This window comes from Aspergillus brunneoviolaceus, assembly GCF_003184695.1.
Source record: "Aspergillus brunneoviolaceus CBS 621.78 unplaced genomic scaffold BO95scaffold_104, whole genome shotgun sequence".
In the NCBI taxonomy this organism is placed as follows: domain Eukaryota; kingdom Fungi; phylum Ascomycota; class Eurotiomycetes; order Eurotiales; family Aspergillaceae; genus Aspergillus; species Aspergillus brunneoviolaceus.
Window position 1 is genome coordinate 1 of NW_020290834.1, and position 24,317 is coordinate 24,317.

Sequence of the window (24,317 nt, forward strand, 5' to 3'; positions counted from 1 at the left end):
CTGTTTAGTGCAGGTGGGAAATGGGCAATTAATGGCGGCCGGAAAGAGAGTGAGAGAGGGGGGGGGAGGGGAGGGGAACGGAGGCGTAGGAGGAGCCAGACTGAACAGAACAAAACAGACACCGACAGATAGACAGACAGACAAAAGAGAGTCAATCACTCAGTCACGCACTCATTTACGGAGTACTCTTTACTCATCTCTATTCCTCCCTTTCTCATTCTATGGTCAGGAAATCTTCTCCCCCCCCCCCTCCCCCAAGCCTAGACAAGTACTCCGTACATCGCATCATTATTGTCATCATCGTCATGATCCTCAGCCTCTTCAGCCTAACTGGTAACTAAACTCAAGGAACTCATGCACGCCTCTTACTCCTTTTTACATCCGTACCTAAAGAAAATTGAACCATTCAGCCACTCTCTTTCCCCCCTACCGTACGGAATAGTCAGTTCATGTTGCAAGAATGGACATCGCACGGTTAGAGTCTAGATAGGAGGTGGATGATGGTGTATCCATTTTCGACCCCCTTCCCCTCATTATTACCCAGAGAAAAAAAATCCAAAATGGAGAAATACACCGCAATATTGCCGCTATGGGTTCTGCGGGCCGGGATATTATTGCTGTCAATACGGTACTACTGCCAATTATAAATTCTTCTCCCCTTCTGGTGGATTTCTAGAATTGATTTGCTGGGGATTGCGCAGGGTGTGGGAGAGTAGGCCAGCAGAATAGAGACGGACAGAAGCAGACAGAAGCTCTCTGTGCACTACGTAGGCGCCAACCGACTACTAGCAATATCAAGCCCAATGCACTGGGTGAAGGCGCATGGTACGGCAGACCGGAATCATGACGCCCATTGAACAAAGATCCAGCCTGGAACAGAATCAAGAAGAAGCCTCAGAAATTCTCCCCGACTACTCCGTACAGAGCAGATTCCAAAGCGTCTGGGATACGTCTCTCCTGAGTCCTGAATGTTTAATGGCGTGGGTGATTGCCTGCCTGCCAATCTGGCTGGTTTAGGTCGGTCGCTTGAGTGGTTCGGTGGGCCTCTCATCGTCATCCCTATTTCACTTCCGCCAATTGTCCAGCCCACTCTTTCACCACCCCAGTTAAGGTCATCATGAAGGGGGCCGACGATACACATATCAATTCATGAAGCGGGTACCGAAAAAAAAGAAAACAATAGGGGAAAAAAGGGTGAAGATGGAGGCGCCGCCAGGTAGCAATTTGTGATCGAGGTGTTGGAAATATTGATTGATCTGGGCTCAAGGGGGTCTGCGTTTCTCTTTTTCTGGAACCTCGGGGAATAATAGTACTGATGGATCCGACTATTGGAGGGAAGCTATCCCATCTTTCATCCTATTAATATCCCTCAGGGATCGCTGGCAGTGGCAGGTCGGCGGCTCTTTGTCAAGCTTATCATCAGTGTTGGCCCGTTGCCTGTGGAAAGGGACTCGAATGTAGCACATGATTGGTATTTAGGCCAAGAGTCCGTGTAGAGACTAGACAGTGTGGAAGGTGAATCTGTAGATTTGGCGTGACGATACCATAAAGGGGGGAGGTGGGCAAGGAGGAGATGGTGACAATCATTCAACATTCTCAGCCACCACCACCACCACCACCACCACAACAACAGCAGCAGCACAGTCATGACGCGGGACCCGTTAGAGCTTGCCGACGGCAGCTCACCTGACCACCAGCAACACAACACAAGTTATCGGGCCCGACCTGACGATGGCTGAGTCACCCGCTCTGGGATGAACCCGCCCGCGGCATCGGACCATCTCCCCATCCGGGGCCGACGCATCACATGATCGGCCAGTGCCGTGCCAACCACTTCCCATTCAATGTCGTCATTGGTCTCGACAGCAGTGGGAAGTTAGGTAATCCAGCACGAAAGTACCACCAGCCCAAAGTACTACAAGTACCTGAGCAAAGCTCGCCTCACGCTGCATCGTCTCATGTACCTTGTCTTGTCACTATCACCATCTGACACATCCTCCTCCAACCGATAACTTCCTTCCATCTTCCACCCCCTCCTCACTCCTCACATCCCCAACCACTTCCCGCTCAGCCCAACTCAATCACCATGCTCCGCCAATCCATCACCAAGCCTCTCACCAGCACTGTCATCAGCCGCTCCTTCTCTGCTCTTACCCCCAGAATGGGTGCAGGTGATACCGGTGCTCCCCGCGCTGGCGGCGTTCAGTCAGGGTACGTTCAAAGCCAATCCCATCCACCGCAAGCAACCCCAATTCCTCTCTACAACACTGCTCACAGATGACATCATCATCATCATCATCACCTCAACCACCAATTTCAAGGCTAAGGCTAACCCGAATCCCAACGCAGTGACTCTTTCACCAAGCGTGAAGCCGCCCAGGAAGGTCGTTACATCCACGAGAAGGAATTGGAGAAGTACGTCCATCAGCCCATTCCGTCCCCGAACCACCATCGCCTATCTCAATGCTGACCTACAATCAACAGGCTCCAGAAGCTAAAAGCGAGCATCAAGGCTCAGCGTGAACACCTTGACAAGCTCGACGAGCACATGTAAGGCTTCTATCGACCAAAAAAAAATCTCGTCCAACAACCTTTCAACTAACCTCGATTGTTCACTATAGCGACGAGATCACCAAGGAGCAGGGCGGCGAGCAGAACTAGATTTGCGTGCACAGCACACCCCCCAATACCCCAACATCCTCTATATCTTCGAAGTTGACCTCTCAGCTCGGTCTACTACATAAGCCTCTTGCTTCTTCTTTTTGTTTCGTTCTTATTATATCCCCGCGAACGTGTCACACTCCTCTCTCTATCCTTGCTTCGTAAATCGGAGCGATATTTGACGAATATGACTTGTATGTTGATGTGATGGTCATGCTTTTTTGATATTAGCATGCCGTGCAGCTAGTTAGTCTACGCTGAGACGTTTACTATACGGAAGCATTCGATTCTTCGCTGTGTTCTATGTGTAAATCTACCATGATTATACTTACGGTCCCACGGTTCCGCTCAAGAACGCATAGATTATTTGAATTAATACATATACCGCAGTACAAGGCATACGAAGGGACTTCTAGGTAGAATGATACTTTATTATTCTTCATTATCCATCCCATCCCATGACAAATCCGACGCAACCACAGTCGCAAGTGCAAAGCGAGTACTCCGATAAAAAAGCATTTCTCAGTGGATACAAAACTGCAGAGTCAAAGCCTAGCGCAAACGTGAAGGGGCCCCCACCAGTATGAAATAAAACTCCACTGCATTATGTTTAGCGCCGTCCCATGTAAGACCGATAGAAATCATCCGCTGCGCTACCGCCCATCGTCGAATTACCCAATCCTCCGTATCCGAATCGCGAGGACAGCGACTGACCCGCCCGCTGCGCCTTGGCGACCTTCTCGTGGAGCTCGGTGGTGCCCTGGTCAATCGTTTGAAGCTGCGCAAGGTGGGAGTTGAGGATGCGGACGATTTGAGAAATCTGTGATTTCGTGGATCAGTATCAGGGAAGAAGCGTTACAAAAGAGTATCGAATGAATACGCACCGGCTCATCAGCCTTGCTTGTCTTGCTCAGAGTAGCAGAGGCACTGTTGACTTCTTCAATCATGCTGGTAAGATCCTTGCCCATCTCGTCAAGGCGCTCGGAAAGTCGCTCAGCAGTCTTATAACTGTAGTTGTTTTGAATCAGTGGCTGATCACATGGACGGAAGAAAGAACTTACGTTCGCTCACGCTCTTGGTCCGGTCCCTGGAGAGATTCACCAGGATTGAGCTGTTTGGACATCATCTCATCGACTTCACGCTCGTACCGGTCGAGCCACGAGCTCAGTTCGTCCTGCTGTCCCTCAACGGAGGCGAGCTGGCGTTCCACTTCTTGTGTGGCCCGTTCGGCATCAACGGTACTACCATAAAGCTTCTGGACCTTGGTGCCATTCTCAACGAGCATGCGGTCCCATTCGGCAACCTTCTCGGCTTGTTCGCGGAAGTCCTTCTGGTACTTGGTAAGGTCGGTGGCCCAGCGGGTGATAATCTCGTCCATAGTCTTGTTCTTTAGGCGGGATTGGGCGGGAGGGGTGGGGCCGGCCGTGGAGGCACCGAGGCCGCTGGCGCCTGTTGCAGGCATGGTAGTCGACGTCGCGGGCTTGTCGGTTGCGGTAGCTGCAGGTGTGGGAGCGGATTGGGTGGAGGGTTGGGTCGCAGCAGGCTTGCTGAACAAACCGCCGGTAGCAGGGGCAGCGGATTGGGTGGTTGTTGGGGCAGCAGTAGCTGTGGTGCTTGGGGTGGTTGTAGTTGTGCTCGTCGCGGCAGCTCCGCCAAGGTTGAACAATCCGCCGCTAGGGGCAGCTGGGGTAGTAGAAGGGGTGGCTGATGAAGTCGCTCCGCCGAGTGTGGGGAATAGTGATTTTTGAGGAGTAGAAGAGGAAGCAGCGGGTGTGATGGAGGATGTGGTGCCGGTAGTCGGGGTACCTAGCGAGGGAAAGGCGGGCTTTGTCGCATCGGCACCGCTCAGTGGCTTGAAAGCAGGGGCAGCACCTCCAGCCGGAGCGGCATTGCCAAAGAGAGATTTCGGGGCACTGTCGTTGGAAGTAGTCGCGGGGGTTGTTGTTGTGGTTTCGGCAGGCTTGTCTTTGTTCGCGTTTCCAAAGAGACCACCGCCCGTGGTTGCCGAAGGGGTTGCGTTGAACAATGGCTTTTGAGCCGGGTTTGACCCGAAAAGGCCGCCGCCAGTCGACTGCGGCTGTGTAGCGTTGGCATTACCGAACAACGAAGGAGCGGTGGTCGCCGCGGTGGTCGCAGAACTGGTGGTGCTCGTAGCAGCCGGGGCCGTAGCGGCGGCGGGAGTTGGGTTCAAGCCCCCAAACAGAGAGTTGGCGGGCTTTTGTGCCTGCTGGGCTCCTCCGAAGAGAGAAGGCGCTTGACCGGTAGTGGCAGGCGGGGGTCCAGCAGGCGTAGTGGACGAAGCACCTCCGAAGAGGCCTCCTCCCTGTTGCGCCGGGGTAGCTGTGGCATTGCCAAACAAAGGCTTGGAGGCGTTGTTCCCAAAAAGTCCACTGGTAGCAGTCTGTCCCGAGCTGGGGGTTTCGGTCGTTTTGTTTGGGGTGGAGGAAGCGTTAGAACCGAATAAGGGCGTCGACTGGCCCGTTGCTGCTGGCTTGCTCGCAGCGCCAAAACTGAACGGTGATGCGTTGCTGTTGGCAGCGGCAGCCCCAGCGTTACCGAAAAGAGGTGAAGATGAGCCGCTTGTCGTGGTAGCTCCTACATTGCCAAAGAGCCCACCGCCGCTGGGAGCACCAGAATTTGCGCCTCCGGCGGACCCAAAAAGACCACCTTTGGAAGCGCCGCTGGAGGCGTTGGAGTCGAAAGAGAACATACTCATAGCGATGGGGCCGGAAGCCAAGGGAAAGTGAGGGATATGGATTTGACAGGGCTACCCTAAAGGGGAGAAGAAAACAAAGTCAGTCTCGGACGGGGAAGTGAGGGAGATGAAAAGAGTCCGAACAGACAGAGGGATACTGACTGCGCCCGAAAAAGAGGTCACGGAAGCGCTCTCTAGAAAGCAAGAAGCGCAAATGATCGGACTGAGAGAGCGGAATCCGCGTGCTTGGCAAGCAGAGACAAAATCAAGGTCAGCAGCGTTGTGGCAGTTGAAGCTGGGAATCTCCAGACTTTCTGCCGCTTCTACTCTTTGGGCGGCGGACAGGCGGCTGAAGGAAGCAGCTTCGGCGCTTGTGGCGGCTGGCGGTTAGGCCACAAGGCTCAGAATCAGGCATGAAAGAACAGCATGTCTTGCTGCCTCAGGCCACGGTCGAGACTCGCATCGACCCCGACGATCACGGCTGAGACGACCTCATGCACTCTCGTCTGGCTATTACTCGCCCCCCCCCCCCCCCCAGTCCCCTTTGCCTCCTAACTTCTTCCAACACGGACGACTGCATCTAGAAATACATGCTCTATCGTTAAATCTAACTTGAACGTCCCGCTCCTCAAATGTCGGATCGGATCTCCCGTCCATCCAGTCCATACTTGGAGCCTCCAAGGAAGACCGTCGAGTTGGAAGACCCCGGTGCTCAGGACTCCGGTAAGCCTCTTTGCAAACCCACCATCCTCGCAATTTGGACTGGTTTCTGGTCGCGGGATCTCCTAACACTTTCTATGACATGATAGCCGCCAACAGCGACGATGAGCATTTCTCTGATGCCAGCGAGGGTCATCAACTCCCACCTTCCCGCCCCTCCTCCTCCGCCGGGCGCGCATCCCCTATCCCCTTAACACGAGTGGAACGAGTCGATGAGAATCCAGCACATGGCGAAGTCCCCGGCACGGCGGCGTATGAGATTAGGACTCAAGACGCCGTTCCCGATCAAGTTGAAGTCGTCCCTGATGGGTCCCGCAGTCGGAGCACTTCGACATCCGGGCAGCAGCAACGACCGATGACGCCCAGTTCTCCGATTCCCCGGACGGTGGTCGAGAAGGTGGATCTAGATCAACCGAGCCACGGGGACATACCTGGTACTTCGGCCTACGAACTAAGGAGAGCGGATGCGGTACCAGACGTTGTCGTGAAAGCATCAGAGTCGGATGCTGCGCCCATCCCCGAGTCCGTTTCCATTCTTACCGATACACCCGTCCCCGAGACGCTGCTGTCTCAAGTCAACTCCCCCACAAACGACGAAGAACCATCACCACAAGTTTCATCAGATGACACCGAAGAATCACAACCACATGCTCATCGGGCAAAACCCAGTGACCCCCAGCCGGATCAAACGGAAGCGGTCACCGCGGCGCCCCCAGGTAAGTCGGGTTTCTGTTAACCACCAGCATAAAATTTCAGGGACGATTGACCAATGCAGACTCGCCTGCAAGCCATCGAAGTCACACCCGCCGGAAATCATCAGTGACGGGCGAAGAGTTCGGGGAAGAAGAAACGCCTGGGGGTGGTGCAGACGACTTCGATGATTTCACCGAGGGGCAAGACGACATGGGAGACTTCGACGACGCGGACTTTGGGGACTTTGACGACGGCTTCCAGGAGCCGAGTGCAGCGGTCCCCATGGATGTTGAAGTCTCGCAACCTCCCACGCCGCCCTCTGTTGTATGTGAAGGAGTCTTCTCGTCCGGGGCCTCATTGCTAACGATTCCCTCAAGCCGACCCTCCTCGATCTAACCACCTACCAAAGAATCCCCGACCTCTACGCGGCGCTGGACGACCCTCTCGATCAACTCTTTCCCTCCACAACATCACCATTACCATCTTCGAAACCCGAACCCATCCCCAACGCCACCGCCATCTTCAGCACCGAACGCTCCCTCTCCCTCTGGTCCCAACTCGTCGCTCCCCCACCTCTTCAGCCTCAGAACTGGGTGAAATCCCGCATCCGCCGTCTCTTCCTCGTCTCACTCGGTGTCCCCGTCGACCTCGACGAGATCCTCCCCGCCTCGAAACAGAAGAAACTCGTTCTCCCCTCCCTTGCCATCTCCTCCAGCATCTCCTCAACCGCCACGCCTAATACCGCCTCCCAAAACCCCGGCACCGCCACGCCAACCCACGCAAGCTCCCACTCCCGCTCCCAGAGCCTCGCCGCCAACGCCAACCGCAACAGCATCCAAAGTACCGCCGGCAGCCCCGGCGGAACGCCCCGCAGCACCGCCGCCCGTCGGAGACGGGAAGCCTCCCCACCACCCGAGCTCGATCTCTCGGCCGTCCGCCGCCTCTGCGCCACCACAGACGCGGCGCTCGGGGGCCTGACGGACGGGGAACTCAAGGGCCACGTCCAGGAATTGGAATGGGTCACGTTGCGGGCGAGCTCGGTGCTGGAATACTGGCTGAAACGGCTGGACGGGTTAGTAAGCGAGAAAGAGGCATTTGAAGGCGTGATTGAAAATCTCGTCAGTCATGCAAGGAGAGTGAGGAAGTAGTACGGAGTAGGAGTAGTAGTAGTAGTAGACCACACCAAAACATCTCGCGGGAAAGGAACCACCGGACAGATGATTTTTTACTATCTTATAGCTTATAATGAGGACGGGGCCGAAAAAGTCAATTCCGGATGAATGCGGGAAAACCTTGAGGATACAAACGACGATCAGTTTGGGCTGGGGTGGGTGCAGGGGTCATTTGGAGCTCCAGGAAATGGAGGTAGAAACAAAGTTCTAATTCTATTGGTAATGACATGATATATACCTGATGCATTCTTCGTGTTTGAATTCCTAATCAGTTCTCTTGAGTGGCTGTGTGTCTTGGCTTAGTTTATGAAGAACAGACGGACGGGTTTTATGTGGTTGAGTTTGCTGGAATTATCATGGTTGGAGTCAGTGGAAGTAGCACAGGTTGGTGGTTCAGTTGCCATTTCTTGCGCGGGTGGAAGAATATGCAAAGTACAAATACTCAGAGTTTCATCGGGTCTCGGTCGTATTGCCTTGTATTGGTACACTGTGCTCGGATACAACATTCTAAGGATATCGTGCCAAATGGACCGACTTAATCCATCATGTGGACGGTGGGTTCTTTAGGGGGAAGCAGAAGACTCACATAGCCTTTGTAGGTGCACCCCCTGGACCACTAGTTGTGAATCGCAGTGTGAAACCGGTGCATGGACAGGGTGTGTTAGATACTACTAGTCGGAAAGGTACGAATTCAGAAACAGTTGGAACTGACTTTTTACTGGGGATATGTGTCTGTATTTACCTAAGAAAAAAAAAGCGCTATATCCACGGAATCGGCATTCCAATTCCATTCTCATCTAGAGATATAAAATAGACATAGAGCAACAAGAATTTCGGGGTATCGTGGAGAAAGAGCTCCTTTTGCTTGAACGCCGGGAGAAATAAACGGGAACAAAAAAGAAAGACGGAAAGAAACGAAGGAGACGAAAAGCACCGTTTTTGGGCAACACTTGACGTAATCATGAATTAACTTCAGATGGACGCCGTTCTGAGTTCTCCGCCAGTGGAGTTAACTTGGAAGTCCAAATGATGCGCCGGAATTTCAATCGAGGTCAATCACTTCCGGGATCGCGCTTACTGTCCGAATGGGATGGGGGGTTGTCTCCGGTTGGACCATCTTTTGTCTCTTGGGGATAGGACTGTCCAGGCCCGCGGAGGAGCGTTTAGAGGTTGGAAGATCTGCTTCAGTGATCACAGTCCAGGAGCCATCGAGAGCGACTCGAATGGCGCGGGCGTCATCAAGTTGATTCGTGCGCACTAATTCCTTGTGCACGTCAACCATAAACTCGTCGCGTACCAACATCTGTGGACGAGCATCACCCTGACAGATCGGGCAGCGCCAGTCGTTGGGCAAGGCACGCGGTCCGGAGACCCCGGCCCGGGTTTGTATGAATGTCTCGTGGTCGAAACATTCGGAGTGAAGACAAAGCTGTCCACGAACAGGTTGCTTAAACACGTGAGCAGTAAAGGGGTCGACAAGATTGATCATAAGGTCGCTACTAACCACATGGAGGTCATCGTCTTCGTTTTCATTGCGGGAGGACTGCTCAAGACGCTGGTGAATCTGGCGACGGGAGTTATCCGCTTGGAGAGTCTGCGCAAGAGCCATGACAGGCTCGAGAGCGGCAATCTGGGCGATCTCCACGGCAGCGGCGTAAAGTTTGTCCTTCTGCTCGGCTGCATCGCGAATGAAGTGCATCGAGATTCTATTCTCACCTGCGCGCAAATGAGGAGTTATGTCTAGAGGTACATCCTTCTGATGATGTAATTTCCGACGTACAAAGAGTTCAGTGTCATTGACGAAGATATAGATCACGCTGGGCCAGGCGCAGGCAGCCCGACTCCAGGTAGATTCGTCGATCGGGGGTTTTGTGTCGGGCGAGACAGATATACAACGCATCCGATAGAGCTGCTGACCGTCCATCAATACACGGACAGGATGGGATAGCTCGCCAGAACTCTTTTGCGAGGGAGCTGGAAGGCGATCCGCCGCCTCTTGTGATAGGGTGAAGGACCAGTGAAACTGACATTCAAAGCGGCCCAGTGGTCTTGGCATGAGTGCGAACGAATCTAGATATTGGAATAGCTTTGTCTCTTGAGCCTGGCCCGTAGAATCCCTTCTGACTAGCTGGTGAACTGGTTCTCGAAGATCGACCTGATGTAACGCATCACGTAAAGGGTGTAATGGCGGAGCGTTGGCTGGCATTTTCTTTCCAGACGCAGGGAGGAGCAACGTAGACGTGGAAGGCTTAGATGGTGTTGGACGAAGCGCCCCCGGCCGCGAGGTTTGACGCATTGCGAGTATAGCTTGCTGAGCAGCTTCGGCCTGTACAGACGGGCGACGAGGATGACCTGGACCTTGACCCGGCGTCACTGTGGGGGAAGGAATAAAGCCTGGAGAAGGAACCGTGACAGACATGTGAGCCATGGTGGGTGTCAGGTTGGGTGTATGAGGATGCAAGACCGGGGCTGGCGCAGCGGAAACAGGTGAGGCCTGTGTGAATTGTGGGGAATGGCCGGCGAGAGGTGGGGTGGGCAGTGATAACACTCCCGGCGTGCGAGCCGAGTGAATGGGTTGGCCTGCCTGCGGGGGAGCTGAGGCAATGACGGGTTGAGGGCCAAAGACGGACGGCGGTGTGTGGGGCGGAGGGTAACCCATATTGATGTGATACAGCGTTAGGATCGCATCGGTCTCCTTGCGCGCGCGCGAAATTGGAACAGATCTCTTCATGACCTCAGCCAGACGGACCTCTGTCAGGGCAGCGTCGTGCCGAAAGATCTCGGAGAGACGTTCTTCCCGCTTGTTCGGACCCGAGATACGGCGCGTCAAGGCCAAGAAAATGGTATGATGCAGCACATGAGAGCGCAAGGCGAAATTTTGAACCAGCTCCTCAATCAGAGGTGGTAGGCCTCGCTCACGAATATGCGCCTCAAAGGCATTCCAGCGGTGGCCAAGCATGGCCAGGGCAGTCATGGCCCGGGAAAGAGCAGCCGTCCACCACGGCAGGTGCAACATAATGGAAATTGGCTCAGGAAAACACGCGGCCCATTGAAGAAAATGCGGCGACAGACGTGCATTGTCAACCAGCAGCTGCTCCAGTGTCTTCAAGCCAGTAAGCTGGTCTTCAGAGAAACCCTGCAGCTGCCCCAGTTCGGCGGGAGCATAAGATACTAGAGTGTATAATTGATGAATCACTAGATAAATGAGATCCTGACATGATAGGGCATCGTGCAGCAGACGCAGGCGGGCGTTCTCCAAAGTCACGGATGCGGAGGTATTTCGTCCCGGGTGAGAGGCGAAAGCATCCAGCTTCTTTAAGCTGGCGGGAAAGTACGCGGGATTCCCATTGAATTGAGGTGGATAGGTCAAAGGAACGTCCAGTGATTGTATAGTACTGGCTGATTCACTTGCTGCGATCGTTGCCGTGGGCGTTACCGCGGTGGATGTTGCGGTTTTTGCGCCAGCTCTGGGCCTGAGACGCCTTCGGGGTTCAATGGGTGGCCCCGGTGTGATAGGGGGCGTCATGGACGGGGCAATGGAGGGCGTAGGGCGCGACGAGGGAACAGGCGCTGCAGCCACATTCCGAAGCAGACCCGGCCAAGGTTGAAGTTGGCGTGAGGACGTGAGATAGCTTGTCGCGGGAGGAGCAGGAACTGGTGGTGCTAAAATTGGTGGTGGGGTTTGTGGAGGAGGAGGAGGTGTTGGAAGGAGTGGCTGCGATTGATGAGGAGGAGGAGGCGGAGGGAACGTTCTGGCGGAGGGAGGAGGGATCGACAGGCCAAGGGGACGTGGACGCGGTGGACGCGGTGGACGTGGCTGCGGATGTGGATGTGGATGTGTGCGGAAAACATTCAAAGGTGGTGAAGCAATAGGAACAGCAACAGGAGGAGAGGCATTCATCCAGGCTGGTCGGGCGCCGCCTAGAAATATGTGGGCGGTGGAGTTGCTCGACTGTAACGCGGGTTGATTCGCGGATGACATGGTGCATATTTTGTTGGCAGTCCTGGATGTTGTTGTAGGATTCTGATCACATAGTCCACAGGATACATCAATCTTGATTACTTTGCTTTGTTTCCAATCGAAATATAGAAGAAGCAGGACTGGAAAGGTAGAAAAGGAAGCCAAAGTAGTAGGTAAGTTAGACTCGAGAGAAAGAAAAGGAGGGGAACGACTCAACCACCTTCGATCCCAGACAAACAAACAAAAGAAGACTACATGTGAATTCTGTCGTCAGAAGCTGTCTTAATCATCTGGCAGTGAAGATGAAACCAAATTGAATAGAGGAGTAAGAAAATTGACCTTGGGTAATTCACAACTAGCCGAGATGAAATGACAGACTGTGCCACACTAAGTAAGTACATAACTAACTACTGCTGCTGGTGCAGTAGTACTGCGAGTAGTGAATAATAGTTCGTTCAAGCTTGACCAGGGTGGACAATGAGGTGCGTATACAGAAGTACTCCGTAAGATAACCGCCGAACATTCCCCGACCAGGCTGGGCTGGATACATCACAATGGGCTGAATGCGATCCATCATTACCCGAATGCAGGGCGTTGTTTCGGGCAGTGTCTTGACCTGTCAATTGGAGGTGAGCCAACTGTACAACTAGGAAGGAGACTTGGTTGATCCTGAAGAAGTAGTGGTGGGGGTTAGTGGTTATTAAGAGAATATGGATTGTTGAATAGATAAATGGATGAATGGATGAATGCAGTCATTGAGGAAAGGAAAGGGAAAGGGAAGGAAGGGAAGGGGGAAGAAGCAAGTATATACTTCAACAGTATTTACTCTTACTGTACTCCGTACATGTACATAGATAACCTACTCGGAGGTATGAGCTTCTTCCTTCTTCCTCTCCACTCCTTCTCCCCTCAAGAAAACAATTTAATTTATTATAATTATCACCAATTCCTGATCAGTGAACATCCACATGGGACTTATGATACTGATACTCATAGTATCATCCCATCTAGATATCCTATACTAATTATAACCAAATTAATCTTAATTCTGCCCGACCAGCACAGAATTCGTTCCCCGCTCCGATTCGTGGTTCGTCCGTCTTGACGCTTGCCAATTCAAACTGTTCGCTTTCTGCTTCTCTTACTTCTTCTGCTTCCTTTTCTCCTCCTCTCGGGCATTCTCTCTCTCTCACTCTCTCTCTCTCTCTTTCTTCTTCTTTTCTTCTTCTTCTTCTTCTTCTTCTCTGCGTTCCTCAATTTCACTCTCTTATTCTTACCTACCTATTTACCTACTACTTGCTTTATATTTATCAGAATCCTTCCGTCCAAACCACCCCCTCTGTTTAGCTGCAATCAATCAATCCCCTGGGCAAGGACCAACTGATCGACATCATTTTGCCCACTACTGCCATCATCCTGCATCATCGACTCCTCTCTCTGTCTGACTGGTTCTTTCAGTCCAGCTTAACTCTCCTTCCCTGTGCCAACAACTAGTACCCGAGTGCCTACCAGACCTATTTTCTGCTGTGTCTCTCTCCGTCTTTCCGTCCATATTTACTTCCTCCCTCCCGCACTCGCAATTCCTCCGTTCATTCTAGACCATCTTTGATCTGGGCGGCGGCCCCATGCCCGGCACTTGAGTCTCACTTTTTCCTCCTCCCCCCACCCTTCTCTCTCTCGGTCATTACGCCTCCCACTCCCCCTCCCTCCCCCCAACCAAATGGCCCTCGCCGCCCCTCCCCGCGGTGTTATCCCCGGGGATCTCCTGCTCGTCGTCCGTGAGTATTTCCGTTCATATTTATGTTCATGTTCTGTTACCTTGTTTGCGATAACCTTGCTCACCTGCGCAGATGATTTCGATGCCCGCGGCCCCGACGAGCTGACCTTGCGACGCGGTGAGAAGATTGAATTGGTCGAGCTGGATGAGGGCTTTGGAGATGGCTGGTATCTGGGCAAGGACTTGACCACCGGTTCGACGGGTCTCTTCCCTGGAGGTAGGTTTTTTAAGGGTCCAATTCTGTCTACCTACAGCTGGGCAACCGAACACTGACAGTCAATTGTCTAGTATACACCACTGCCGCTCCAAAGATCCGCAGTCGCCCTCCTGCCGAGAGCACAGCGCATACGACTTCCGAACACTCGACAGACACCGATGGCGCTGCTCTTGACGCCGAACCGCTTCTCAGAAGCGGCGAATCCACCCCTCAAGTCTCGCGCCATACCAGCATCTCCGACCTACGCGCCCCCGAGGTGCCACGGTCGCCCCCGCAACAGCAGCAGCCACAGCAACGTTCCGCCTCTTCCCCCTTGCCGGCTGCCAAGATGTCCCTTGAAATCCGCCAGGCACTGGAGGGGCAACATCGCAATGGCCAAGATAGCCCTGTCATGAATGAGACCCTCAGCGTGATAGATGAACACATCACCGATCTTAGTACGCCCCGACATAGTGTGGCCGACCGAGAGCCTTCCGTTCTGAACGACTCCGCCAGCGAATATAGCAGTCATCTCGATCACCGTCGCTCCTACATCAATGGCCATGAAACAGACGAGGAGGAAGAGCGGCAGCCACAGGAGGCCCAGGTTCGACGCTGGTCTCCTGCCTACACGGCTCGGCAGCTGCGCCAGCTAGGCATTGAGGACAAGCACTGTGACATCTTCGAGGAGCAAGAGATTAGTGGCGAAGTTCTACTCGATATGAACCAGGACTTTCTTTTTATGAAAGAGTTTGACTTTGGGGTTATGGGCCGTCGATTGAAAACCTGGCACAAGATTCGCACCTTCCAGGACCAGGTCAAAGTTGCTCACAAGCAGCCATCGCCGGCAGTGTCACCAACTCTGCCGCGCAGCTCGCTGGCGGCAGTTCCCGGCTCACCTGAGCGCACACGTAGTCGAACTGGACAGACCGCGCCTTTGCTACCGCGCATCCCGACCTTGCGCACGTCGAACACGCCCCATCCTCGGCTGGTCAGCAACGCCGTTCCCAGTACCAGCAGCGGATCACCGATCCCATCGCAAAGCTCATCATTTATGGATCATTCGCGTCGCCCGTCTGCTGCGTCCGTGCGAGAAATCAATCATTCGCGTCGACACTCGTCTATCGATGCGACGACTCGCTACTCGGGAGTCGTTGATGGCTCACCAGGACCCACACAGCGCGGCTCCTTTGATCGTGCCTGGTCGTTGTCAACAGGACCCCAGCAACGCCTTCCCACGCGGCCGGGCACATCGGCCGGGACCTCGACGGGCACTTCTCCAGCATTAGAGACGGGGCTCGTACATACTGGTTTCCACCATCCAACTCAGTCGAATGGCTCAGACACGGCAGGTGCAACGCCCGATGACCTTGATCGCGGTTACTTCTCTGGCCCCGAGGGGGACACCCGCAAACAACGACGACTGTTGCAGAAACGGCAATCCGCCGCCGGGAGTGCCGATGCGCGCATTTCACCGGTCCCGGGGGAGCCCCTTCGGGTTGCGAAGCGGCATTCACGTATCAGTAGCATGGACTCGATTCGAGAAAAGGCCACGCAGCCTATTGCTCCGCCTAACAAGTCTTACACGACTCCTGCGCCGAAGGGACGACTTCGTAGTCTCAGTACCCGTCTGGTCGAACGGCGAACACCACAATCGGCCCCCGTTTCCGCGATTGAGGACCGTTCTGGAGGATCCAGTCTGTTCGGTCCGCTGTTCGGTGGGAAGTCGGAGAGCGACACACCCCGTTCGTCTCAGCAATCAACTAAGATTGGCGGCCCGAAGTTCCGTCGCGCCGTTGGCCTCCGAGCCATGTCGGATGTGGTGAGCAAGAACGTCGATACAACCGCTGCGCCGCCGTCCCCGGTTCAGGATCGAGATCCTGCTCCGCCTCGGACTGGTTCCACGACCCCTTCGACCACGAAGAGTTCTGAACGGTTGAGTACGGACGGCTCCGGTAAGGCAACGGAGGGTGGTCTGTGGCCCCGCTCCCGCCCGTCCGTCAAGACTGGCCCCAAGTCAAAGAAAGACACCAGTGCCTACATGCGTGGGTTGGAGAAGAAGTCTCCGCAGGAGCAGATGGCAGGGTGCGACTACGTTGGCTGGATGAAAAAGAAGTCCCCGAACCTGATTACCACCTGGAAGCCACGGCTATTCGTGCTGCGGGGTCGCCGATTGTCGTATTATTATTCGGAGCAAGATACAGAGGAACGAGGATTGATTGACATCACTGCGCATCGCGTGCTACGCGCCGATCACGACCCTATGGTCGCGCTGCATGCCACAATTACCGGTTCCACCGGGTCGCCAACTGCTCCTGCCCCTTCGGTTCAATTGGCCGACGGGACCTCATCGTCCGATCCCATTCCAAGCATTGAGGCACCCCGAGCTAGCAAGTCCGGAAGTGAGGGCCCGTTCTTCTTCAAGCTAGTACCGCCCAAGTCGGGATCTTCGCGGACAGTGCAGTTCACGAAGCCGGCAGTTCACTATTTCCAGGTCGACAATGTGCAGGAAGGTCGACGCTGGATGGCTGCGTTGATGAAGGCGACTATTGAGCGGGACATGGACTTACCAGTGGAGACAACGAATAAGCAGCGTACTATCAGTCTGAAGGAGGCGCAGTTGATGAACCAGCGGCCTCCGGCGTTGATGGTGGGAGCGGCAGCTGGGGCACAAGAGGGTGCGGCGCCCGAGGCGATGGATAAAGAAGATGCGTCTTTGAATGCATCATCGGAGACCACCGACGCGGAGACAGCCGCCGAATCGTTTGAAACACCCGAGGAACGAGGCTTGATGATCAAAGGGCTCGATTTGGACGGCGAGCCTGCCAGCAGCGACGGCAATGAGGATGGTTCCAGACTCTCGAAACCTTTAGAAGTTGACACTGGCCCTGCGTCTCTACTTCCGGATTCGATTCAAAGCTCGCAGTGATGCAGCATGGGGTTTACATTTTTTTTTTCCATTTTTCCATTCTCCCCCTCACATTCTTTTAATAGCTTCTTGTAGTGATGACGGCGAGCTCGCTTGGCGTTGATGTGATATACCCATTGGAATTTCTTTCAAAGCGGACTTGAAATGATCCGCGAAGACTTGTGATGAGCCGATAGCTTGATTAGATACTGGATTGAATGAGTTGTTGTATGGTTTTCTTCTTTTGAAGCTCTGCATTGTCTACGAACCGTCCCTGATTCACATGTTGCCCTTTAGAAGCATGGTTAACTAAAGTATAGTTGGACCTATTTCCAACTGGACCTATTTCCAACTATAGCCTACCAGATCTGTAGTCAATCACCCGGTCACACTTTCTTACCTTCTCCGTCTCCAAGCTTAGAATGAGCACTGCCTACTGTATTTACCACCGCCCTGTACTAGAAAAAGCCAACTGATAAGGGCGATAGCGTGAGGATCGGCGGGCCGAGACGCGCAGGCCCATTGATTTCCCGCCGCATCGACCAACTTTCCAAACAACCTCACGCCCCTCCGGATAATGATGACTGTCCCTGATGCTGCTTCTGTCTTTCAACCACACTCCTTTACTCTATTTTAATGTCCCTCCAATCCCTTCTTTGCCGTCTTTTGGTGCTGCTCGTCCCGCTGGCCGTGACGAGCAGCCTGTATCTGTATCTGTATCCCGTCGTCCACGGGTGCGCCTTTCCTCTGCCGCAGCATGACTCTCACTCTTTCTCGGATGCCTTTCTGGCCACTGTGCGACAGCATATGCCCATAGACGCTGAGCCCGCACCAGCAGCGCCATTCCGTCTTCTCGTCCTTGCAGACCCTCAACTAGAGGGAGACAGCTCGCTACCTAAGGCAGAGGATGAGCTGCCAGCGCGTCTGCGACTCCACTGGGGGCAGATATGGGCTGCCCTGACCTCTCCAGCTCTTCCTCTAAACTCGAGCTCGGCCACTGATGCTGAGTCTACGTCGGATTCTACCTCCAGCAACGCTTCAGAGTCAGACCCCAAGCCCATTCTCAACCCGGACCTCAACACCCGCGCAAACCAATCGACCTTGTTCAAGATCAACCTCCCCGCCACGCAACAAGCCATAACCAGCGCCCTGCACTCCCTCCTCCGCACCGACCTCCCCCGCACCCTCAAAGCCGCACGCAAACGCCTCGACCTCCTGGGTAACGACTACTACCTCGCGCACATTTACCGCACCCTCCACTGGTGGACACAGCCCACGCACGTCACGGTCCTCGGCGATCTAATCGGGAGTCAATGGGTCAGCGACGAGGAATTCCAGCGCCGAGGCCACCGATACTGGGAGCGAGTATTCCAGGGTGGTGTGCGGGGTGACTCGTTCATCCCTTCTTCTGCTCCCCCTGCCGACACCGACGACGACGACGACGACTTCGCCCTCAACCCCACCACCCAACCCTCCCGCTGGACCAACCGCCTCCTCAACATCGTCGGCAACCACGACATCGGATACGCGGGGGACGCCAGCGCCGCGCGCATCGCCCGCTTCGAAGAGACCTTCGGCAAAGTCAACTGGGACGTGAAATTCTGGCTCAACACGTCCTCATCCTCAACCTCAACCTCAGCCTCAAACCACGATGCAACCCCACAAATCCACATCATCAACCTCAACTCCCTCACCCTCGACACTCCCGCCCACAGCCGGGACATCCAGTCCGCCTCCTACGACTACCTCAACGCCCTCATCGCTGACCGTCTCGCGCCGGTCACCGACCGCTCCACGTTTACGTTGCTGTTGACGCATCTCCCGCTGCACAAGCGGGCGGGCGTCTGCGTGGACGCGCCGCATTTCAAGTTCTTCGAAGAGGACGACGATCCCCCAACTGGGGAGGAGAAAAGGTGGTTTGCCGGTGGGCTGCGCGAGCAGAATCATTTGAGTGAGTGGGTGAGTGGGAATGGAGTGTTGGAGGGGGTGTTTGGGATGAGTGGGGATGGCGCGGTGGAAGGTGGTGGATGGGGCAGGAAGGGGTTGGTGTTGACGGGGCATGATCATGAGGGGTGCGATGTTTTGCATTTTGTGAGGTGGGGTGGGGGGTTGGACTCGGTGTTGAAAGGTGATGGCGAGGGTGAGGGTGAAGGGAAGGGTGAGGGCGAAGGCGAGGACAAAGGCACAGGCAAACAGGAAACTGAAGATGCTGCTGCTGCTGCTGCAGACGCAGACCCCGAGCAGAGGGACTGGCAATGGGACGCCAAACGCTACTCCTCCGCGCAGGAGGCCGCGACTACTACTTCTACGTCAACGCCCTCCATCCGCGAGGTCACCATGCGCTCGATGATGGGTGCGTATGGCGGGTACGCGGGCTTGCTGTCCGTGTGGTTTGACGTGGACAAGCAGGAGTGGGAGTATGAGATCCAGATGTGCGCGGCCGGGGTGCAGCACATCTGGTGGGCGGTGCATGTGGTGGATCTGGTGACTCTCGGCGTCGCGGTCGTGGTAGCAGTCCTACTTCTTTTGACAGCGGTGCGGTCGAAGAAGCCCCAGGAACGGAAAGACGATGTCAAGAGCCGACCTGAGAAGATTAAGACATAAGGTCATAACAGAGATGATATTATACACATTTATATAAGCCTTAGACATCAGGTATAGCAAGCATAGATCATGATAGATCATTGAGGAGATTCAACCCTCAAATACATACGCATTCACATGGACAATGCAGATAGTCAATAGTTACGGGTACCAAGAACATGAACTACATCGATACAAGCAACGTGCCTACAGCAAGAGAGGATATAACTTTTTTATGAATTCATTTTCATTTTATTCGAGGTCATAGATTTGAATTGGCAACCCCCACCCATGATTCCGAGCTTTGGTATCAGTTCCCCAAATCCGCTTTGTCACACACCCGCAAGATAATTCAAGGCTTTTTTTACATGACAACACCGGAGTTGGAGGCGATACGCTGTAGAGGAAGCAGCCCCGTTAGTAACCATTGAATGTCTTGTCTGGAGGGAGAGGAGGGGGAAAACGTACAGGCCAAAGCTCAGCGGCCTCCTTACCGACGGGACCGGTGATGGCAGAGCCCTTCATCTCACCCTTGGCGTTGACGATCTAACAACGAATATTAGCAACCTGCCGAAATTCCAGAGACATTGGGCTCGAGCCACAACAGAACTTACAACACCAGCGTTGTCCTCGAAGTAGAGGTAGATACCATCAGCGCGGCGCCAGGGCTTGCTCTGGCGGACGACGACGGCGGGCATGACCTTCTTACGGAGCTCAGGCTTTCCCTTCTTGACGGTGGCCATGACCATGTCACCGACACCGGCAGCGGGGAGACGGTTCAGGCGAGCACCGATACCCTTGACGGAGATGATGTAAAGGTTGCGGGCACCGGAGTTGTCGCAGCAGTTCATCACGGCGCCACTGTTTGCGACTGTTAGTTTTTCGATCGATTGTCATGTCGTTGATCTCGGTGGCGGGAATTTGTTCAAGTGGTGGGTTGAACATTGGTGGATGGGATCGATGTTCATCGGGGATGGGAGCATTCGATGCACACGTACCAAGGAAGACCCAGGGTCATCTTGAGCTTGTTGCCGGAGGGACGCCTGTAAAAGAGATGGACATGGTCAGCTTTCGTTGTTGTCGATGTAGTGGTAGTGCTGAGCAGATTAAAGTCCCCCCCAAGTTCGCATTTCTTTTCCTCAACACCCGGAGAAGAAAAATTGCATCCTCAAGATTCCATTCGTGATAGCGTTGACCATTCGATGCCGGAAACCGTCGTAAAAAGAATATCGAAAGATTTTCGCCGTGAAGTTTTCTCGTCGATGACCCTCAATCTATCCTCGAAAGAACACAAAGAGAGAGAGAGAAAACTCCCAGCAGTCGTTGAAATCCATACAAAAGGGCGCTTGTCGAATCGTATCCCATCTCTTTTGTTTCGTGTCTGTTCCCTCGACTGCTCGATCCTCTCTCCTTCTCCTTGTTGCCCAAGGTGCAGGAAAAAGCCTCTCGAGCGCCAACATCCCAGTAATCGATGGCACCGGTGCGAGAATTCGTCGTCCTCCGATTTCCCGTATCCCAGATCATTCCGAGTTCCACCTCTTGCGATGCAACTTTTCCTCCCTCCCTCCCTCCCTCCCCTTTGCCTTCTCCTCCAATACCTCATTTCCTTCAATGAGCAAAAACGGGGACGGTCAACTCACGGTCTCTGAGACATCTTGGCTGCTGTGTATCTCTAAACACGGGGGTTGTCGGGAGAGATGGAGAATTGGGCGATGGACACAACGACAACAAGGTCGAACTCGAGCTTCGTTCTCTCAGCGGGCGGGCGTCGGGGGGGGGGTCGCACGGCGGGCGTGTGGGCGGTCGGGGCGGTCGGTCGAATCCTCGCTTAGTGGGCGCGCAAATTCAGTGGGCGAAATCTTGGCGGAGTGCGTCTGATTGGTCGAGGCCGGAAATGCCCTAGGGCTAGTCTGCTAGGCTGAGTAGAGGTCATGTGATACTGAGATCTCGTCACGTGGCTTGGAACTATAGCTAGGGCAAGGATGTAGATGAGATACCTTAGATGCGACTGAAGGCTCAGTCAGAAAACAACTAACTGATGATTGTCCCTCTGCATGGCAAAGTGGTGGCTATGCCGTTGACTCGATCCATACCAATCCGTGACCCTTTATTTTTTGTATGTTTGCACTGGCTTTCGTTCGCCTCTACCACTTTACAAGAGCACATAGGTGGCTCTCGTCGAGCAACCGGAGGTTACTTCCAAGACACATGAACATCCTATATCATCATGCATTCGCCTAGTACATACATCTTAGAAAGAGTAAAAAAAACAAAGCAAAAATCAGACCAGAGATATATGTCGGAATTAATTCCCATGCAGAAGATCGCAACCAGAAACACCATTACTGCCCGTCCCTTGCGCCAGCAACCCCCGAGATTACAGGAGCCTCGTTAGTCCTCACTCTTCGTGGGCTCGTCAGGCTGCGTTGTCTTCGTGGCCTCCTTGGCTCCGTCACTCGTCTCCGACTCGGCCTTAGGAACAGTCGAGTCGCCCTTTGGAGCCTCGGGGCTCTTATCCTTCGGTTCGCTGGCTTCGGCTGACGCAGCCGCTGACTTAGCGTCTTCGACCTCGGTGGTCTCAGGTTGCTGGGTCGTCTCTGTCGAGGGTGACTGGCTCTTGGCAGGCGCTGATGAGCCCTCAGGTGCGGTGTTCTCGAGGGCAGAAGTCTCTGCGCTAGGCTTCTTCTCCTCGCCCTTGTTCTCTGCTTGGGCGACGGCGGGTGCGCTCTCAGCCTGCTCCGGCCCAGGCGCCTCATCTCCCGCGTCCTCCATCGTCGTATCTTCATCTTGGGGTTTGGGGGACGGTTGACGAGAGATAGGCGCAGAGGGAGCAGCCTGATCCCCGAGTCCATCATGTGCCAATTCCATAGCATCTGCACCCGATGCCGCCTCAGTTCTGGCCGGCAGGTCAGCGGCCGCGGGCGAAGCCTGTGCCCCGGTCAACGGCTCCGGAGCTTCCGTCATCTTCGTATCGGCGGTCAGGTCCATGTCGTCGTCGGGGATTGAGGAAGCGTCGACAGGGGTGGCCATGCCGCTCTCCGGGCCCGAATCAGCCACGTCCAGATTCCGATAATTAACCTGGTTTCTGCGCTTCATCGACTGGGGCTTGCGGTGTACACCATTGGCCGCAGCTTCATCCTCATCTTCACTGTCACTGAGCTCGCCGGGCTTTTCGATGTACTGGTCAAAGCGTCGCTTCGTGTAGCGCTTGTCCTTGTTCTCATCTTCGTCCAGATCATCCAAAATCGCATCCGCTTCGTCGTCCATGCCGTCCACAAGAGACTCCCGGGGTACATCAGTCATTTGCACGGAAGGCGCAAAGGCGGTGCGCTTGAGATTCTCCACAACTTGCGTCCGGATTTTGTCGAGGTATTCTTTCGTGTTGGCATTGTCCATGTTAGAGGGCCGCACATCCAATTCGTAGTCGGGAGCAAAGTACTGCACTTGTTAGTCAGGTTAACCCAAATCCGCATAGTCGATCTTACCTCGTAGTAGTCGTTATAGGGAAGCTCCGCGGTCAAGCTGTCTCCCACAAGGATACCGGTCTCAAACGCCCAGGTTCGAGCAACGTTACGCATCGTGTAACCACCACCGCCAAGAATCAGAGTGGGCAGGTTGAAGCTCTTGATAAAGTTTACACAGTTGGCGTGGCCGCGCATGCTGAGGTTAAAGCACCCCAGACGATCACCTGAGAGACTGTCACCTCCGCACTGCAGGACCACGGCTTCGGGCCGGTACCATTCCATCACGCTCTTGATAACAGGCTCGAAAATGCTCTTGTAAGAAGTATCGTCGATACCGTCACGAAGGGGGAAGTTGACAGCGTAGTGCTTGCCCTGGCCCACGCCGATATCGCGGAGCTCACCGGTTCCCGGGAAATATTCACCATACTTGTGGAAAGAGACTGTCATGACACGATCGGTCGTATAGAACGCTTCCTCGACACCGTCTCCATGATGAACATCAATGTCAACATAGAGCACTCGCTGTTTGAAACGCAGCAGCTCCAAAATGCCAAGAACAATATCTACCAACCAGTCAGTCAACGTCAAGATTAAACCCAATATTCTTCCTTTAGCTCACCATTCACGTAGCAAAAGCCACTAGCTTCGCTCTTCTTGGCGTGGTGAAGACCACCCGCCCAGTTGACCGCGATATCGCATTTGTTCCTGTTCAACCGTGCCGCACCCTCCATACTACCTCCCGCGCTGATACCGCAGAATTCAAAGAGCCCGTCGAAGACAGGGCAGTCGTCACCGACATTGTACTTGCTCTGTTCTTTGGCAAAGGAGTCCATATTATCCGGGGTCACCTTGGAAAGGAAATCGATGTATTCATCGGTGTGGAACTGGGTCATTTCGTATTTGGAGGCCGGTTTCGCACGCTGTGGCGATCTTGCGGTTAGCACCTCCCTAACCACCAGAGGGTTGCCAGCTAGACTCACGTAGATTTCCATCTTCTTGTAGAGACCATAGTTCATGACAAGACTGTGCGTCATCCTTATGCGATGAGGCTTCATGGGGTGACCCGACACATAGGCATAGTTTCCGACGTCCGAGTCGTAGAAGTAAGCGACCTTCTTACCGCGGTCCCCCGACCCGTTGGTGATAGGGTCCAGAGGAGGCAAGGAAGTCGACATGTTGGAGGTCAACGTGTAAGTACACGAGACGGATCCTCACGCAGTTTAGGAGTTGGGGGATTCTATGGATTATGCGCGGTGTTTTCTCGGTCTGATCACAACGGAGCTGAATGGGAGAAAAAGGAAGGGAATGGAATTCAGACCAAGGCAAGAAGCCAAGTCTGAGTGACAGAAGGTATCCCCTCGTCAATCAACCAAGCAAATTGATCGTGGTAGCGGGATTGGAACAGAGAAGAGGCATTCCCAATAAGGCGGGCGAACGATAACTTAAAGATGGGGAACGGGAACAAGAGAGGGAAGGGAAGGAGAGAC

At 54.2% G+C, this 24,317-nt stretch overlaps 6 protein-coding genes across 6 annotated transcripts; 3 read left to right on the forward strand and 3 right to left on the reverse strand.

The window, feature by feature from the left end:
* Positions 1-1,591: 1,591 nt before the first annotated feature.
* Positions 1,592-2,906, forward strand: BO95DRAFT_400609 (uncharacterized protein). Its single transcript, XM_025583845.1, has 4 exons — positions 1,592-2,211; positions 2,350-2,415; positions 2,485-2,550; positions 2,622-2,906. The coding sequence occupies exons 1-4, from the start codon at positions 2,087-2,089 to the stop codon at positions 2,659-2,661; spliced, it is 297 nt and encodes a 98-aa protein (XP_025436827.1). The 5' UTR covers positions 1,592-2,086; the 3' UTR covers positions 2,662-2,906.
* A 179-nt stretch (positions 2,907-3,085) lies between these two features.
* On the reverse strand, positions 3,086-5,645 carry BO95DRAFT_448002 (putative nucleoporin Nsp1). The gene is made up of 4 exons (XM_025587746.1): positions 5,519-5,645; positions 3,723-5,433; positions 3,546-3,669; positions 3,086-3,481 (listed from the first exon to the last, which is right to left on the reverse strand). Exons 2-4 carry the CDS (start codon positions 5,375-5,377, stop codon positions 3,272-3,274), a joined length of 1,989 nt encoding a protein of 662 aa, XP_025436828.1. The 5' UTR covers positions 5,378-5,433; positions 5,519-5,645; the 3' UTR covers positions 3,086-3,271.
* Positions 5,646-5,988: 343 nt separating this feature from the next.
* Positions 5,989-7,917, forward strand: BO95DRAFT_375885 (DUF5102 domain-containing protein; the record flags this gene model as incomplete). The annotated part of the gene is made up of 4 exons (XM_025583165.1): positions 5,989-6,079; positions 6,166-6,807; positions 6,852-7,093; positions 7,147-7,917. 4 exons carry the CDS (start codon positions 5,989-5,991, stop codon positions 7,915-7,917), a joined length of 1,746 nt encoding a protein of 581 aa, XP_025436829.1.
* Positions 7,918-9,133: 1,216 nt separating this feature from the next.
* On the reverse strand, positions 9,134-11,260 carry BO95DRAFT_334466 (MIZ zinc finger domain protein; the record flags this gene model as incomplete). Its single annotated transcript, XM_025581924.1, has 1 exon — positions 9,134-11,260. A coding segment is annotated over one exon (2,127 nt), but the record flags the coding sequence as incomplete, so codon positions are not given.
* A 2,362-nt stretch (positions 11,261-13,622) lies between these two features.
* On the forward strand, positions 13,623-20,244 carry BO95DRAFT_457487 (uncharacterized protein; the record flags this gene model as incomplete). The annotated part of the gene is made up of 16 exons (XM_025588485.1): positions 13,623-13,680; positions 13,753-13,896; positions 13,968-15,175; positions 15,206-15,300; positions 15,331-15,392; positions 15,420-15,453; positions 15,493-15,662; positions 15,684-15,874; positions 15,899-15,970; positions 15,992-16,040; positions 16,074-16,800; positions 17,485-18,100; positions 18,122-18,742; positions 18,767-18,884; positions 19,011-19,267; positions 19,930-20,244. The coding sequence occupies 16 exons, from the start codon at positions 13,623-13,625 to the stop codon at positions 20,242-20,244; spliced, it is 4,737 nt and encodes a 1,578-aa protein (XP_025436831.1).
* Positions 20,245-21,592: 1,348 nt separating this feature from the next.
* Positions 21,593-24,271, reverse strand: rpdA (histone deacetylase RPD3). Its single transcript, XM_025587747.1, has 4 exons — positions 23,811-24,271; positions 23,450-23,750; positions 22,852-23,393; positions 21,593-22,804 (listed from the first exon to the last, which is right to left on the reverse strand). The coding sequence occupies exons 1-4, from the start codon at positions 24,003-24,005 to the stop codon at positions 21,758-21,760; spliced, it is 2,085 nt and encodes a 694-aa protein (XP_025436832.1). The 5' UTR covers positions 24,006-24,271; the 3' UTR covers positions 21,593-21,757.
* Positions 24,272-24,317: the final 46 nt, after the last annotated feature.